This window comes from Strix uralensis, chromosome Z (genome assembly GCF_047716275.1).
Source record: "Strix uralensis isolate ZFMK-TIS-50842 chromosome Z, bStrUra1, whole genome shotgun sequence".
Taxonomy (NCBI): Eukaryota; Metazoa; Chordata; class Aves; order Strigiformes; family Strigidae; genus Strix; species Strix uralensis.
Window position 1 is genome coordinate 82,562,034 of NC_134012.1, and position 18,920 is coordinate 82,580,953.

Genomic DNA, 18,920 nt, shown 5'->3' on the forward strand with positions numbered 1-18,920 from the left:
GTCCCCCGTCTGCCTCCTTTCTTTTCTTCTTCCTCTCGCAGAAGTAATTTCTGCTTCTGCATGTTTTGCAGTCCTTGTAACAGGCTAGGTAAGCAGGAAGCTTTTTCCGCTGCTCTGTCCTAGAGGAGATCCCATCACCTCCATTGAAAGGTTTGCTTTTCCTCTTGGGTCTGAGATGCACTGGTGTCCTGAAAGAGGTAATTCTCTCTCAGAATTGAAAAGACTGGGCTGCTGTGTTATAAATGGGGAATTGTGTTTACTTTGAGCTCTTTGCTCTGTCTAAACTGCCTTAAGTGCTATAAGCCAAATTCAGCCTACAGCAGTTGTAACTTAGTGAACTCTGTATTGTCCCCATTAGAGTTAACGTCTGCTCTAAATGTGAGTTGGTCTCCATGTCTGGGTTGCTTCAGCATAACTCAGGCTTCTGGCAGCACTGCGAGATGTTGAACAGCACATGATGGCACTTAGGGGACCAAGCACAGAAATACTCATCTCAAGGACATCCACTGCATTTTCTCTGTTTTGGTGAAGCCATTGTTGTTGATTATCCAGTATAAATGAATAGATGTAAATCCAGAAAGTGTTGTCTTTATTCATAGTAAAGTCTATAGATATCCTCTAAAGTAAACCACCTTTTTGGGGTGAGGGTCAAAGTATCTAATTATGATCTGAATATTTCCAGTATTAGAAAGTCCAGTACAGTCTGTGCAAGATGTTGTAGTGTTTAACTGCCACTCCTTTAATGAATGGCTATTGCATTTTTGACCCTCTTCTGTATGTTTTAAGGAAGATTTTCCTTGCTCTTTTTTTTAATAAGTCAAATATTACAAGTTCCTCAAGCCCTGATTTATCAGAGATATATTTTAATCTTTCACTCATTCTAATGACTCTTCTCTGACCTATTTGATTCTGTATTTCTGCATATTTGAACACTCTTCTTCAGGGACATCAGGGCAGACTAGTGGATAGTTTATCTGCAAGCTTTATTTTAAATGGATGGATGAATTGAGTCTATAGCATTTGGTAGAAATAAATTTGCTATGCTAAAAGTTGAAAAATAAATTATTGTTGTGCTTACAATACTGGGTGCAATGGGAATATTCTTGTGTCAACTACATCACAAAACTTTTCTTTTCCAATTCGGTAATTCCCTAATCTCCAAAGCAGACATCAGTTGTTTGAGGCTATGACTGATCCTTATAGATTCCCTGTGAAAATTTAGCTACCATGCCAAAAAACATTTTCAGAGGCATTATTTTCCAGGGCAGAAAATACCGTTGTCTTTTTTGTTTCTAGATGCAAATGTGCATACCCTTGGGTTTCTTGTTACACCTGCCATTACCTGTGCTCAGAACAGTCAACACTGCCTATGATTTGCTTTCTGCGACCTTCTTTCCAAGAAACCCACTCCACATGTAGTTGCTTGAAACAGGATTATCTTCTGTAGATTTGTTCAAGAAGCATCTATTCCAAATTCTGTTGCTGTGCTACTAGACACCTAGTAATGTATCAGCAAGCTGTCTTTTTCATTATTTATCACTATTCTTTCTCTGTTGTTGATGACCTTGGGCTTCTTTGGGATGGGTGCTGTTAAATGTCAGACAGCATGGGCAGGTCCCATGGGATCACACTAGAAATGCATCGCTCGATGAAAGCTTCTTGTTTACAGGTGTATCCTGGAGCACATAAATAAACTTACACAGTTTTAAAAGTTCTTTGTTGATACTGGATTGTTCTAATGGATGAAGCAAAATGTCCTACAGTGCCAAACTGAGTGTGTTCCAGAAGACTGAGACTATTACATAAAGACATACTTTTTTAAACCCAGTCTAAAAACAGTACGTCTACTGTCTGTAGACCTGTTGATTGGCATTCATTGTGTAATTTAATTTAGTTGTTCATAATCAAATCTCTCATCAGCTATTTCACTACATAAAAATTTTTTTTCTTCACAAAATCTTCAGGCTGACAGACCTATAATTATTTAGGGCATCCAATTTGTCTTTTGTAAATATTGACATAGCACTTCTTTCTGTTCTTGTGAACTTTTCCAGTTCTAGTTTTTCAAACCTTAATGCCAGTAAGCATTACCAGTCCAGCCAGTACCTCTGTCATTTCTTTCAGCATGCTTGTATCCAGGTTATACTGCTTTGCTGATGTAGAAGTGTCCAACTAATATCTGCTGTTTAACATCTTCCTGAGTTACTGTTGGAATGGAAACTGTTCCATCATCATCATAAGAATGTTGTTTGCTTTTTCTCAGACAGATGTGTGTATGAAACTTCTGCTTTTCTTTGTTACTGTCAGCAATCCTACAATTCCCATCTAATAATGGAATCTTTTTTTTTTTTCCACCAGCAGACACTTTAAAAACTGTGTGTTTAGCAATTCTAGCTACTCATTTCTCTGTCTGTTGTTTTGCATCTTATATAATTTTTTTTCATTATTAATTCCCAGTCAGAAATCATGTTGTGTTGAAGGGACAACTAATAGCCTGTTAATGAAGAGAGATTTTAATTCGGGTGCCACAGATGAATTAATATCCTTTGCATAACAAAAATGAAATAGCCTAACTCATTTTCAATACAAGCATCCTGTTGATATCTATTTCTTACCACAGGTGGGATTTACGTCTCCTAAATCTAAACATAGAAGGAGTGGACCTGTGACCTTAGACATTAATTCTAGAATGAGAAGAATCTTGCTTTCGGAGGTATCTGTTTCCTTTTACAGGCTGTAAAGAAGTAATTCCTTCTTAGGTTTCTGGTGTGTAGGTGACTTAGGGTAGGTGCGAAGCTGATCATCTTTCTTCAGATATGAAGAGGGGGAGCTACCGAGAGAAGCATCATCTAGGTTTCAGTTCCCAGATTTTGGTTTTCTAAAATCAAGATTATAAAAAAGTGGCTCTTTACAGATAGCATTTGCCATTGTCTCTTGTTCACTGGTGACTTCAAGTAAAAAATGGAATGTAGCTTGTAAGAAAAAGGTAATAATTTGTATATATCACACCTGACATCTGAAAGTTAATTTCTTCATGTTCCCAATGGATTCTGAATTTGATAGTCTAGCAGTTTTCAGATTAAAATCTGTTCCCAGATCAGTTGGAGAGAGAGAATTTTTATTGTGGTCTGCACTTTCTGATCAGAACTATATGAAAATTAAATCTTTCTGGCTTTCCAGTTCATCTGTATTTTTTTTGTCTACCAGGTATAGAAAATAGAGAGAAGGCTGTGACCTGCTTTTGTGGGTTCTGCATAGCAAGTATATTTGAACTTTCTCTGAAGAACTATTTAACAAGAAAGAGGGGTAGAGTGACTGCAGAGGTCTTTTGGGAGAGCTTTTTAGATCTCAAAGATACCACTCAAAGAGAAATATGCAAGAGAAGCTACACAGGAAAAATAGAATAAGGCTAGAGGGCAAAATCTTCAGGTGATCTTTGGCTCTGTGAAACAATGAAAAATTAAATGTTGATATCTTGGTCACATTTTGATAGCAGATTATTTAGATGTACACAAGTGTATGGGACTGGATGGGATACACCTGAGGGTGCTGAAGGAGCTGGCTGGGGTGCTCGCCAAGCCACTTTCCATCATTTACCAGCAGTCCTGGCTGACTGGGGAGGTCCCGACAGGTTGGAAATTGGCCAATGTGACACCCAGATATAAGAAGGGTTGGAAGGATGATCCGGGAAATTACAGGCCTGTCAGCTTGACTTCAGTGCCCGGGAAGCTGATGAAGCAGCTCATCCTGAGTACCATCATACAACACATGCGGGACAACCAGATGATCAGGCCCAGTCAGCACGGGGTTATGAAAGGCAGGTCCTGCTTGACAAACCTGATCTCCTTCTACGACAGGGCGACCTGCTTATTGGATGAGGGAAAGGCTGTGGATGTTGTCTACCTTGACTTCAGTAAGGCCTTTGACACCGTTTCCCACAGCATTCTCCTGGTGAAACTGGCTGCTCGTGGCTTGGATGGGCACACGCTTTGCTGGGTAAAAAACTGGCTGGATGGCCGGGCCCAAAGAGTTGTGGTGAACGGAGTTAAATCCAGTTGGCAGCCGGTCACGAGTGGTGTCCCCCAGGGCTCGGTTTTGGGGCCACTCCTGTTTAACATCTTTATTGATGACCTAGACGAGGGGATCGAGTGCACCCTCAGTAAGTTTGCAGATGACACCAAGTTGGGTGGGAGTGTTGATCTGCTCGAGGGTAGGGAGGCTCTGCAGAGAGATCTGGACAGGCTGGAGCGATGGGCTAAGGCCAACTGTAGGAGTTTCAATAAGGCCAAATGCCGGGTGCTGCACTTGGGCCACAACAACCCCCAGCAGCGCTACAGGCTTGGGGAGGAGTGGCGGGAGAGCTGCCAGTCAGAGAGGGACCTGGGGGTGTTGATTGACAGCCGGCTGAACATGAGCCAGCAGTGTGCCCAGGTGGCCAAGAAGGCCAATGGTATCCTGGCTTGTATCAGGAATAGCATGGCCGGCAGGGACAGGGAAGGGATCTTACCCCTGTACTCAGCACTGGTGAGGCCGCACCTTGATTCCTGTGTTCAGTTTTGGGCCCCTCACTACAAAAAGGACATTGAATTACTTGAGTGTGTCCAGAGAAGGGCAACGAAGCTGGTGAAGGGTCTGGAGCACAGGTCGTACGAGGAGTGGCTGAGGGAACTGGGGTTGTTTAGTCTGGAGAAGAGGAGGCTGAGGGGAGACCTCATTGCCCTCTACAACTACCTGAAAGGAGGTCGCAGAGAGCTGGGGATGAGTCACTTTAATGAAGCAACAAGCGATAAGACAAGAGGTAATGGCCTCAAGTTGCGCCAAGGAACGTTTAGACTGGATAGTAGTAAGCATTTCTTTACAGAAGGGGTTGTTAGGCGTTGGAATGGGCTGCCCAGGGAGGTGGTGGAGTCCCCATCCCTGGAGGTGTTTGAGAGTAGAGTCGACATAGTGCTTAGGGTCATGGTGTAGTTGGGAACAGTCAATGTTAGGTTAATGGTTGGACTAGGTGAACTTCAAGGTCTTTTCCAACATAGGTGATTCTGTGATTAAGAAGTTTCAGGACCACCATACCTGTAATATCTCTGCAGATCTATAGATCAGACTGCACCTGTGTTTTCTGAAAGGTCATTCACATTTTTATAGAATCTGTCTAACAAAAACCCAAAACACAACAAAACAACAGTAAAGCAGATCTCTGAATATGTGACTTCACAGTATTGTAATTACAGATTTCACAATTATTCTCACCATTTTAAAGTTATCTTCAACATCTGCCAACTGTCACCATCAACTCCAAATTACTACATATGGTAACAGGTAACCTTTTATCGCCATGTAATCTGTGAGACATTAGTAACTATGTACTTTAAGTACATGGCACTTGCCTTATGATTGAAGTAATTACATGGCTATTTGTACCCTGCAAAACAGTGATAACTTTTTTGTTTTTCATAATGGAGTGGTTCAGTTATCTTCAGTGTATTTACAGATTAAGTTTCAGTAGTTTCATCATTATGATGAAACCATGTAAGATGTGTTCCATTAACAAAATCCATCATGTCTTTGCTTTAAATTATGTGTATCAGTTTCTAGGGGGTCCAAATTTGTTAAATGGAAGAGCACTTTTGGAGTGGAATTCTTAAGTATATCCCTTAAAACTTACCAGTCAAACTTACTTTCTTTCAGTGAGAAAGTCAGTGCCACAAATAAGTCCTTGTGCTCCTTTTTTTCTAAATTCTTCATCATATGAACATTGTGATTGAAATGAATTGGGCATGTCTGTAACTTTCTGGCAACTCTTTTAAGCAGCTGAATGAAGTATCTTTTTATTAGCTAGTGCATGATTTTGTTTTAAATGGAGGCATGATTTGTATCTATAGCATTTGGCAGAAATAAATTTGCTATGCTAGAATACGCTAGGTAATGGCCTCAAGTTGCGCCAGGGAAGGTTTAGACTAGATATTAGGAAGTATTTCTTTACAGAACGGGTTGTTAGGCGTTGGAATGGGCTGCCCAGGGAGGTGGTGGAGTCCCCATCCCTGGAGGTGTTTAAGAGTCGGTCTGACATAGTGCTTAGGGATATGGTGTAGTTGGGAACTGTCAGTGTTAGGTTAATGGTTGGACTGGATGATCTTCAAGGTCTTTTCCAACCTAGATGATTCTGTGATTCTGTGAAGTTGAAGAGTTAATGATTGTTGTGCTGACAACACTGGGTATGTGATTGGTGCAGCCTTGTAATGTTTGTGTGTGTGTGAAAAGCTTCTTGGGATACAAGCAGATTTATGTATGTCTGTGCTGTGAAAGGACTAAAAAATGGGAAAGGGACGTGTCTGTGTTCACAGGCAGTACAGCTGCGTCGTGGGAAGGGAGGAGAGGGCACCGCACAGCTGCCCGGTGACCCCGAGTGCCAGTGCTGCTCGGGGAGCAGCTGCAGATCGCTCTGCTCTGCGGTGCAGTTCTCTGCTGCTCGGACATTTCATTAAAAAACCACGCCCTTTTGTATTATAGTATGTAGAATTATAGAATTACTAGAGGAGTTTACCGGTGCAGGTGTCTTCCCCGAATCTGGCTTCTCACGGTGGAGTCTTTGGGTCACCTCTGTCCGGTGCTTAGGAAAGGTGGTGGTTTTAAGTCAGAGGAGACTTTTTGGAGGTGTATGGAAGGGTTCTGCTGCGGCAGTGGACAGTAGATGGCAGTGCTGTCCTGCTGCAGTGCTTGCAGGGGAGTTTGAAGAAATTTTAAACCATGTATGACATGCCCTTCACTACATGTCTGCTGCTGAAACGTTAATAGGTTGAATACTGTTCTATCTAGAATTAGGTTAGTTCTCTGAAGGCAACCGTCTATGTAGAAATTTGGAGGGGACAGGAGGTTGTAGGTGTTTATTTATAAACAAATACTAAATGCATATGTGTTCTTCACTTATCTGTTTTGTATGTGATTCAGACATAAAAGAGCCTAATGCTGGTATGATGCCATTTAATGCCATTTCCAATGTAATGAGAGGTCACTGCGATATGTACACTCCTAACTTTTTTCCTCAAGGGGAATTACTAGCTTTCTGCAGAAACAGCTCTTGATGTGTGATGCACAGTTCATTCCTGTACATCTCCCACTTCCCTTTATTGAAACATCTCTACAGTCTGAAAACTTGATGACTCACAGTTTATCAGTCTTTTGAGTTTTAAGTCAGGGCCAATCTCTTGTGGGTTTTCTAGTACCAGAAATCTTTGTGGAGTTTTTTTTCTGTTTATCCGTGAACACACTTTGAACAGAAAGACTATCTGATCACTTTTTTTTTGTCCTGAAGAGTCATCTGATTGCAAAAATAAGTTTTCTCTGTTCCCCCCTCTCCTTTTCTTTGGGTGGGGGGGGTGGGGGTGGGGTGTGTTGGGAGTGTTAATCTTCTAGGAAAAAAAGATGTAATTGTATTTAATCTATATCAGTAAAAAAAAAGTTACTAGAATTGGCCCTTCTGATGGTGTGTTAGCAGAAAGTTCGTCGGAATATTTAATCTCTGTAACAGTCTGAACTTGTTTATCTTCTGAAGTTTTTATTAAGCACCATATACAGAACTTAGATATTTAAAATTTAAGGCAATTGTAGATTTCCATTAGAAGATCATGATGCCTGCGGAGTGTACTTTTTTTTTACAGTTGGATGTTAGTGATGCACCACAGTATAGCTGTTGTAACTTTATAACTAGTCTTACAATTATATATTTTTTTCAAGTTAGACTGAGAGTTTTATTAAATTATTTGTGTTTGGAAGTTAAGTTCCAGTGATTTTTGTGTGTTTGTGTGCAGATTTACAGGATTTTTGCAAATTCTGTAAAGGAACTAAGGAGTTTATTTTGCTATGGTAAGTTTATGAAACATTATATTAGTGTTGCAGTATTTTATGACAGGTCATTCTTGTTAACATGCTAATTCTGTTTGTGAGTAAGGAAATTGCTAAGATCAAACTATAAAAGTTTAAAATGTAGTTTTAGTAGTTATTTAAGTTGCATTGAACTGCTCAGGATGGTAGAAATAAATTTTGCCACTTGTCATTTTTTAATTTACAAAGAAAAGTATTTAAGAAGCTAGGATTGTGGTCATGCCCAAATTTTTGCTATATGAAATACCTTCATATGAGTATTTAGATTGCTTTCAAAAGATTAGATAAAAAGAATTAAATGATAGGAAGTAAATTTTAAAAGATGGAGCTTGTATCAAAATGGTTGTTAAAATCTGACTTTGCTTTCTGTCTTGATACAACTTCAGTATCAGCAAACTAGCTTCATACTATGGTTCTTCCAGAAAGGCTAAAGACTGCTTGTTGTAAACTTTTACATCATAAAAAGAAAACAGAGTTGAATGGGAAATACAGTCTCAATGGTCAAAAGGCTGGGAACAGTATAATTGCTGGAAGCTTATTATTAGCAGATACTTCACAGAAAAAAAAAATCAGTGGATTTTATGACAAAGCTAAATGTCTTGTGCAGGTTATTGGATTTGTTACATAACACAATACATTAAATGAAAATTACAAGAACTCTTGAAGGGCAGTAGTTTAAAAAGCATCCCAGAAGAAAAAAAATCCCAGTAATCTTTGATTTTATTTTTTTTGGAGTGGATGAAGCTTTGTCAATTTAAAGTTTGCAGTATGGCTATATAGTATTTTTGTACCTTTTTCAGCTGTAATCATGGGAAGCCATGTTTTGGTTTTTTTGGAGGCAGAAAAAAAATTGGCTTTACTTGTAGTTTCTGCATACCCAGACTTGCTCTTATGTTTGTAATATTTAGAGAAGTTCAATAGGGGGCCCTTGGTGCTTTGATCTAGTGCCATGGTGCAGTTTAATGAGAGAGGGGTTTTCAATATTGTCTGCAATATTGCAAATTCTGCCAGCTCTGTCTTAAGCAAGAAAATGCAAGATTTACACGTCGGAAACCTTCTTGTATTTCTGGGCACTCTTTCTGTTTGAAACAGGTAATTACAAAAACCTCCGGATCAATTTTTGTAAAGGGGCACCCTGATGGGTGCCATGACTGAAGTGTGACATGAGCCTTTTCCAATACAATGGGTGGCCTAACATTCCTTGGGAAGGCCAAGCTCATTAAATATTCTCTTCTTTTTTTCCACCCTCTCCCCCTCTTCATGCACTTAGCTTGAGTTGTGCTAAGTCTGAGGTTTCTTCACTGAGGACTTAGGAAAATTGCATAGAGTTCTCAGATTGAATTTTTTATGTGTATGACTTCATGATGGCATTAGCATGTGCTTTGATCCATGTGTGAATGGCACTGGGTCGGCTCTTATTGCCATATCCAGATGGTGTTACAGGGAACAAACAGTTGTGTTTTAGGATTTCTCAATAGACTGTCTAGACTGGTCTTGCAGCAGACAGATACAGCCACCCATCAAATTAGCGTTTGTCAGATTTATGGTAATGGTTCACCAAAGCCTTCCTGTCATTGACATTAAGATTTACGCCTCCAAAGTTATTTTGTCTTCCACAGAGTGTAAAGTCTGATCGTGTCTGTGTGTGTGATTATCTACATGTAGATGTATATTTGCATATATAAATTTTTAACTAAAGGGGAGGAAAGCAACTGAAGAGAAGTAATTGCTATGGTTAGAGGCAGAATTTTTATAGTATTTTTTTTTTTTTGAAGGCTGATTCCTACAGCTGGATTGATTAGGGAAGCTTTCCCTTGTCCGTCCATCTCCTCCCTTCAAATGATAATACGGATGTTCTGTTCCGGTCAGTGTCTCCCATATGCCCTTTTTGGAAAGAAAAACATGTATGTGGATTACTATGGCTAGATTTTGCACTTTCATGTTACACTAGGGTAATATGAGCTGCTCTCTGTACGCAGTGGGAATAACCTTTTGACAGGCAGTATGTCCATTCTCAGTGGAAATGTTTTTCTAAGTCTGGCCAGGGCTCCTTTGATCATGCCACCTCAAATGTAAGGGTCATAGCTACTATGCAATGTAAGAACCACTGATGGCTGACCAGGGGAGAGATGATTTTGAGGAGAGCATATTGAAAACAAGCCAAACGTCATGGGGTTTGAGGTATCTCTCTGTTTTTATTTTTTTAGGGCATCAGTAATTTGTGTTGCAGTGGGAATTCTAAGCAGGAGTGTTGGGGAAATTTTAAATTAAGCTGGACATGCTGGTACATTTGATGGTGGAAACAAGAGATGGTGTAAATTTCAAATAGCTGAATTGCAGTGGCAAGCTTTGGGCTTGAACATGCCAGAGCATGTTTTGAAAATGTTTTCCTGTTATAAGGATATTTCAAGAATAGCAAAGGGAGTAATGGGATGATGAAAGGATCCAGATGTTATAGTAAACTGTATATTTGAGGAATGCTACCACTTAATGAAGAAACAATTTTACAAAATACTTGAACTAATTTGCAAGTCTGTCTGTGGTATGTGCTTTGGAAAGTCTCGCCTCTGTTTGCTAGGAATAATTATTACCAATCATGACTAAGAACAAGAATTGGATTAAATATAAAGCCATTTTATCAGTTTTATCCTCTGCTCTTGTTATTTTTCTTGCTTGAAGGAGCTTTGTGACATTGGAAGAAAGTAAATATATCCAGTAAATATGTAAATAATAAAAAAATGTAAATAGTAATTGACAAGAATCAGCTCCAGGAAATCAGAGCTCGTTCTCCAGCAGGCAGCTGACTATTCCCACAAAATATGCGTGTGCTCCCTGTGTGCTGTTTTGGGGGCTCACAACCTCTCTGCTACACAGCAGCAGTGTACTACTGAATCTTGGAAAAAGGAGCTAGTTTATTCTTCACAAATCCATGGTCAGAGATTGTGATGGTGTAATCCTTGTTTATTGGATAGATTTCTGTGATTTATGTGTTCTGAACATGTTTGACTGTTACACAACTTTCCTCTGTGCAAGTTCTTTAGTGAAAAGAATATAAGATATCAGAGAAACAAATCTTTAACAGCAGAATAAGGATTATTCTCTTTTGTGCAGAGAAGACATAGAGCTGTTTTGTTTTTTTTTTTTTTTTCTTTCTTTTTTTTTTTTTTTTTCTTTCTTAGGGATATTATCTGTGGCTACTGGGACTAATAGTTTGTCGAGCTTTGTCTCCATATTGTATCTTTCCATGTCTTGGTGGCAACATCATTTTCTGACTGCCTTTGAGTAGAACAAGAGAAACACTCCTGGTTTTGATTTTTTCCCTCTGCTCCAGTTTTATCAAAATAAGCATATGTTGCATTGAGATAATTAACCATATAAACTCCATATAAATGTAAAATTAATATTAATACAGGATTTAAACAGTTGAGTGACCATTTTAACTTCACTATAGTTTTATTCTGGTTTTAACTGGGTGTTGTGAAACATGTACCTACATACAGTAAATACAGGTGGTATTTATTTTTTTTCAAGACTCTTAAGTTATACTTGGTTACTTTTTATTCCTTGCTCATGGTGCATTAGAAAACCTTACCCAGCCTTGGAGGCTTTAAATGGAGTATTATTCTTTGAAGTTTAAGAATTGAGATTTTTTAAGTGTATTTCTGGTTTTATTTTGATATAGTGAAAACTTGGGATGAAATCTTGCATCATGCTGTCTTAACTTGTCTGAATCAACTAAAAGTTTTTACATGGACAGTTTAAGTTTTTAAGAATCATTATTTCTACAGCAAAACAATATTTTTATAATCACTGCCCACTAATGAATGTGGGTTACTGATTTGAACATGTTTGTTGCTTATTGAAAGTGAATTTACCAGAGGTGGGCTAAAAGGTCAAAGATAAAAAAGCTTTTTTTTGTGTTTTGGTTCCCCTACACCCCCAAAGTTTCACTTTTGGTGCAGCCTAAACTTACAAAAAGTAGCAGAGGGACTAATAAAATATTTGTCCTGGTCAGGTTCCCAACAGGATGGTGTGTTGTGCTGTCTAAACTCACACCAGTGCCTGAAGTTGGTGTATTACAAACCATTGTCAGTTCTGAGAGTCAGAGACCCCTGGTGCCATAGCCATGGACAGTCTGCTCCGTGAGCACGTGGCTGGAGTAGAGAAGGAAATCTTAGGAGCTGCTGGTTGGCGGTGCTGGGCACTGCCATCGTAATGGCCAGAGATGCTCCCTCCTGGTATGTCCTTCCAGAAGGAGGTGGCTCACCAGTGTTACCCAACTCTGGAGGTACGCAAGCAGCAAGACTTAGGACTTTTTGTAGGGCTTTGCACTTGGAGGAGTCACTGTAATTTTTTTTTTTTTTGAAGGAATTTTTGTTGACAGGTGGTTAACTAGGAAAGAAGGTGCTGCCATCTCCCCTTTCCTCTGAAAGTGGGGAGAGAGAAGTGGGAGTGAGGAGGAAACAGACTGTGGCAACTGGTGTGCAAGGCGTGGAGGCAGAGGAGTGGAGTAAGTGGTGAAAAGCAGGTGAGCAGCTAAGAGAGAGGCCTGATTTCTAAGAATAAAATTAGACCAGCCTACCCCTGCCAGCCCAAAGATGGTAGTGGTACCTGCAGCTTGCCTGCCCTGATGTTGGAGCTGGGGCATTCTGCCACTGGGTGCTGGTTGGGCCCCAGGTCCATCACCCACACCCCCAGATGCAGGGCAGCCTCAGGTTCCTGTTCCTGTCCCTTGATGCCTCAAGGAGAATAGGGTGAGGGGGAGTGTGGAACTGCTTTAGCTGACCTTGTATCAGAAAAGAAGTCCTTTAGAGTCATGGCCTAATCCCTTGTCAACGCATACCACCCTCACACCCAAATTTATGAGTGTTTTAAATCCCAGTTAGCTGGCCCAGCTGGGAGTATAAACTAGACATCAGGTATTGTTTTAACTCAGTCTGGCAAACTGCCCACTGCAAATGAGGATACCGAATAGATCTGGCAGTCCTTCAGAGCTGTCCCACAGCCCTCCCAGAAGCACAGGCAGATGCTTGATGATTCCTTTCCAGTTAATACGGGAGAAGGTTCTCTTTACCCCCTTACCATAAAAACAAAGCAAAAAACCCACCCAAGCCCATTGTGATACACCTCTAGAGATCTTTTCACTGGTAAAGAAATGGTAATTTGGGCAGTGGCAACTCACCCTGTGACTAAGCTGATGCGGGTGCTAGGATTTGAGCACCTGGGCAAAACTGGCAGTGAATCAACACGTCTTACATTGGAGCGAGCAGTCTGTGGAAGTCTATGCAAATTAATAAGCTGTTCAAGCTTTTTAAGGGCCCTCCCTAGTGATGCTGTGATGGTAGCTTTGTAAGAGCATTGTCAACTTACACACTGTATTTGTTGGAAAATGTTTTCACCTAAGACTTGCACAGATGAAAGATCAGAGACCGTAGACTTTGTGTTGCTTTCACAGGACAGTTGAGGTTGGAAAGGATCTTGGAGGGGTCTGTAGTCCAACCTTGTGGTCAAAGCAGGGTCAGCTTGAGATCTGACTAGATCGCTCAAGGTTTTATTAAGCTTAGTTCTGGTCTTGAAAACCAGGTGGAAGAAACCATAAAAGATAAGGACTGCAGAGCCTCTCTGGGTACTGCTGGACTGTTCCTGTGGGTAAAAAGTATTTTCTTATATCCAGTCTGAACCTCTCAGGCTTCAATTTGTCCATTGTTTCTTGTCCTCACTCCATTTACAGTTGCAAATATCTCTTCAGAATGTTCCCGGGACATTTATCTGGATATCTCAATTGCTTTAGATTGTCTGAAAGATTTTTCTGTGTTTGTACTGCTGTGGTCTTGTTAGATTTTGTAAGTGAGATTTCTTTTAGCAGAGGGTGCAACTCAGATTGCAGTGTGATTTTTGAGAGTTGGCACATTCAGTATGCCACATGTAGTATAAGTACAAAATAAATTTGAACAAATAGAAATTTGTACTTTTGGCAATATTGTAGTCTGAAACATAAGGAAAAAATGTGATGCCTGATGCATTTGCATTAACAAATGCCTGTTCTGAAAGCGGGAAATCAGAGTGGCTTTGTAAGTAACAAAGAGAATTGGATTTATTTTTTTTAATATGCTGCTGCATTTAGGTCTTGGACTTGAGAGATGGACTGATTTTAATTTCACACAGGAAGCTTAGGACATTGACAAAGACACTAAAGAGTCAACAGAACCAGAAGACAGCAACATATGTTAATATGCGACTGTTTTCACATAGCAGGGCAGCCTGAAATTCATGTTGAAATACTCAGCTGTATGAAAATAGATGTCTTAGTTCTTTCTGCTCTCCAGGTAGATTTTTCCTTAATGACTATCAAGTTAGGTAAGTGAAGTTTTCAAGCTCTGTTCATACATTTCTCTTTTGTTTCTTTATGTTTTTTTGATAATAAGTACATACTGAGCTACAGTCTAGTCTATGCACAAGTTGCAGCTTAATTTAAATGGATTTAAACAGTTTAGGTAAGTTAAGCAGTAACCTGTGTGTGAAGATTCACTGAGTTATAAGATTCACTGCGTCATGCATACCTGTAATGTATGGGAGTAATAAGAATCCACTTCTTAATTTATGTTTGCTTTCTTTTTGTGCATTATCTGAAAGGGCTTAAGTATCACTTGTTTGCATGTAGCTCCATGTTGTCACTTGAGTTGTCTAGGGCCTGCTATGGCTGTGTAAAGCACATTACTTGTTTTATTTTTAAATCGGTAAAACCCACTTTAGAAAAGGGACAGTGTTACGTGCTCTTCCTATGCCTGGTCTGTGTGCGCTGGAGCTTTTGCTGTATTGCACAGCATCTACAATGATTGCTTTCTGAAGCATGTGCCTTAGGTAGTTATTTTTCTGTGGTGATACAATAGCATTCTTGATGTGCAGAGCTGCGTATGAATAGCCAGTATTAAAAATGTAGCATCAAGGCCTCAAAATAAGTCTTAACACAAGACTTGACTAACAAGAAGTACTGTTTACTGAAGTGAGTAGCTAGGAGTAGCTGGAACAGGAAAGACATGGGGAATCTGAACTGTGGAATAGTCTCTGCCTTGTTTTATCTACTTATTTTACCTCTGTTTTATTAACTGCTTTCTAACTGGCAAGCAACAGAATTGGGTAAAAGAAATCTGTCACTTTTTTTGGCCCCTTGCTGCTCTTACTTCTAGGTAAAGCAACATTTGATGCATTTTTCATAAGCTTTCCATGCAACTTCATAAATACCATTTTTTGTTCAGACAAAAATGTTGCTGGCATACGTGCTCAGAATATATGATAATGTGATACGAGTGCCTACTGAAACTCAATATAGTGTTCTGAGATGGTGCTTTCCATTTTTCTGTTTGTAGGCATTGAAACTGTTCCTATAATCACAATGCTATTGCAAAGGAAATTTTACTGAACTAATAATTGTTTTGCGGTTGAGACACCACCACAAGTATTTTGCTGCTGAAGTCAGCTGCTGTGGAAGTGAGCCTCCCTCCTCTGATTTGGCCCGTACCAATGATCTCTCAACTGCTATCATCACAGAAATTCGTGGGGAAATCGATCAACTCCCACTTATTAGCATGAAATCAAGCACCAGATCTTGGAAAGAATCTGGTAACAGACCAGCAGGCAGCCCGGCGCGGGTGAGCAATCCCCACGCGCCGCTTTGCAGGGCAGGCTGCCTGTTGATTCAGTTGAAACACCTCATCCCTGGGGTGTAGCACTTGGTGATACTCAGCCTAGGGGTGATGAATACATGGATAACTATGCTTGAATCCACATTCCTGGAGAAGGGGTGCAGTCTCCTGGACAGCCAAAGATGGCAAGAGTTTTTAGCTACTGTTACTATGTAAGCATCCAAGAGTACTACAAATAGTTCCCAATTAGAAAAACAAACCAAATCCCTCGTCTGCTTTTTGGGGTGTGGCAGTCCTTTCAGTAGTCTGATTTGGAAGCCGTAGCCTACCAGTGTCTAAAATTGGCAATTGCAAAAGAAAACAGAAAAGATATTGTACCCCTCAGATAACAAACAAGCAAACTCCCCTGAAGGAATGAGGCTATACCATAGGAAAGGTTTGCTTCTTCATACACTGGTTTTGATGGACCCCACATACGTGTAGCATGTGTTGATACTTAAAGTGAAAATTTGGCCTCTACCACGCAGTATGACTTAACATGGCGTGATGGGACTGTAGGATAAGCACAACAGGGGAGTAGTGGCTCTTCAGTATTGAAACACTACTCTTTGGGTGTTTGGATGAAAGTGTTGACTGAATTAAGCACAATTTCCTGTGTTATTAAGCTATATAAAAGTATGGAAAAAACAATTGGAACTTGCTGCAGTGTTCTAAAATCTCCTTCAGACTTGTGAACTAGCAATCTGTAATAAGAAATTGTTTGAATATTGGCTCAGCTGGTAAAGTATAATTGCTAGATGAGCTGTGAAAAGCCACTGAAATACTACAGGGGACTTCACCATCATGATGTTGAATGTCTCTAAAACTTTTAGGTGCTCAGGTTTCTGAGTGAAACTTTTTCCTATCCATGAACAATGGAAGAATCAAAGTACAGGATGTATGCTTTCTTGGCCAATATTGGTTTTCAGTGTCAATTTATAATGGCAAAAATGATGACATCAAATTCTTTAAAAACAAATCCATGCAATCTGGTTTTTGTTTTAACTGTCCTAAGATATCAGTGATAAAGTCTGTTTTTAATGGTAGCTAATGAGCCACTGAAATAGCTTTAGTTGCTGAGATTCTTTCTGGGAAGATTGATTAAATGTTTGTCTATACTACAGTAACAAAGTAGATCTGGAGCGCAACCAACACAGAAAACATTACGAGCTAATCAGTCTTCCACTGATGATGGTTCTTACACTGAAACTAATGAATATTGCAGTAATTCGGAATGCAGAGTAGAACTGGTATGACTTTTTAAATATAGTTGGAATGTGTGGAATGGGAAGTGTTAACGATCTTGCTTGTTTTTTAACTCTGCTGTGACTGGCAAAGTATTTCTTTTAAAATTTTCTGGAGTTCTTACTCTGCTGACCAGAGTTACAAAGTACTCAGACCAAGCATATGGAGATGGTCTTACTCTGCTTTATAAGGATTAATAGTTCCAAGTTAAGATCAAAAGAATGTTCAATGTATGTAACACATCATGCATCTTAATTTACCTTAAGCAAATACCACATGTATAACATTGTCCTTCACTTGGCATGTTAGTGATGCAGAGGAGTTAAGACTTTAGATTTTGTCTGAGCCACAAGGTAGTGTTAATTCTTGTTAAAATAAGTCATCCACAGTAAGCACTTAGGGGAAATTCAAAGCTATTACAGAAAATGGCCTGCCAAAAATCTTAAGTCATTTATGACAGTCTAATAATGTTAAATTCTTTGAACATGTGTAAAAATGGGGAAGCTTGCAGGTATAATTCCTGAAAATGTGGGCAGCACAGAATTGTATGGGAACACTGATAAATGAGTCGCACTGCAAATTCACACAGTTCTTTATGGGCAGTTTGATTTAATGGAGTGTTTAATTGTGGATGGAAGTTCAGCAATTCATCAAGGAAAGAATATGTTTTTGTTACCCTTAATGAGCTTCTGTGTAGCACCTGCAAGGTAACTTTTTTTTGTCACTGCTTTTGTCAACTCAGCTACCACCAAATTATTTTTAACCAAAAAATTATGGGAAGGGCCTCACTGTTCTAAAATTCTACATATGAGCTGCTTTTCTTTTCCAAATGAAACATGCATGATCGTGTAGTAGTGCAGTACCATAGTGCTGCTCGTGTAGTCCATTTCAGTTTATTTTTACTGCAGCTGATCTTTCACACAGCGTGACTTTTCTGATCTTTCTGAATCCACATAGCTTCAAAATTATAGAGTGAAGTCCAAGTCACATGCTTGATACAGTTAAATTTTGCTAAAATGTGTATACTTTTACCCTTTTTTCTATGCTGGTAGGTTCACTAAGGAAATTCTTAATTTCTTGCTTCAGTATTATTTCAACTGGAATCTGTGGTATATCAGGATGTCCCTGAAGGATTTTATTCTGTGTTTATCTGACATACAAGAAAAATTTTTCTAGGAAATACCACTGAGTAGTATGGTTGATTGGAGTAGAAAATATGTTGCCATTAGGCTGGAATGTAAGGCTTAGCAGAAGAGAAAAGCAGTAGAGAGCAGGAAGAGGAATCATGATACTTTTGTCATTAAAATACTTCAGTGTGCCTGGAAGTCCAATGTTTTTACTGTGGACTTCATATGTACACTTAGTGCAAAAATATTTACCTGGTATCATACTATTCAACACTGTTCGTATTGCTGTCAGTATGATTTTTTCTGATGTGAACATTTCCAAATCAATTTACGATCTGTTGGAACTTCATCTTATTCGTAGAAGATTATTTTTTCCTAGGATTTTTATTGGGATAGGACTTAACTGTTTTTACCATTTAAGGCTTCATAATGTCCCCAGCTGAAAAATCTTCAAACGTTTAGACTACAGCTCAATAGTTCATTTTGATTCCTGTTTTTGGACAAGAGTCAAATATGAGACTTCTAAGCTCAGTTGTGTCCTCTTACAATAAACTTTAAATTGCTCTAGTTTCCTTGTGCTAGATGGACATCGCAGTCATGTTCTCATATTTTTTGTTGCCTTTAAGAAGAAAACTAGCACTGAAATTTGCATCTAGTAATTTTTTTAGACCACGTTGCTATGTTGAAGGACTCTTTTCTTTTGAACTGCATATTGATTGAATCAGTCCCAAAAACAAATTCCAAGTCTGAACAAAATAATAAAAAAAAGCCATGTAATTATTTCTTCTCTTTTGTGTATGGAACAGTCTTTGCTGCTTTACACACAGTGCACTGTGGTTTGGATCACGTTGGACTTCAGTGGTATTTCACTAGAAGTAATGCATTAATAACAACATAGTTTTTCCCCTTCCTGCTAGTTTTCTTAGGTCTTTTTTACAGCTCTTTGGCTGAATTTTACTGTTCAGGCTGACCTTATCCTCAACTTTGT

General features: G+C 39.3%; 1 protein-coding gene across 4 annotated transcripts in view; it reads left to right on the forward strand.

The window, feature by feature from the left end:
* Positions 1 to 18,920, forward strand: part of ARL15 (ARF like GTPase 15) — a 228,009-nt gene that overhangs the window by 49,906 nt on the left and 159,183 nt on the right. Inside the window, exon 1 of one of the 4 annotated variants that reach the window (XM_074855618.1) lies at positions 7,842 to 7,860. The exons of the other annotated variants lie outside the window; for them this stretch is intronic. Within the exon in view, the coding sequence (XP_074711719.1) occupies positions 7,858 to 7,860 (3 nt within the window). The 5' untranslated portion in view covers positions 7,842 to 7,857. Of the gene's footprint in view, positions 1 to 7,841; positions 7,861 to 18,920 lie in introns of those variants that run through there. 4 annotated transcript variants of the gene reach the window in all.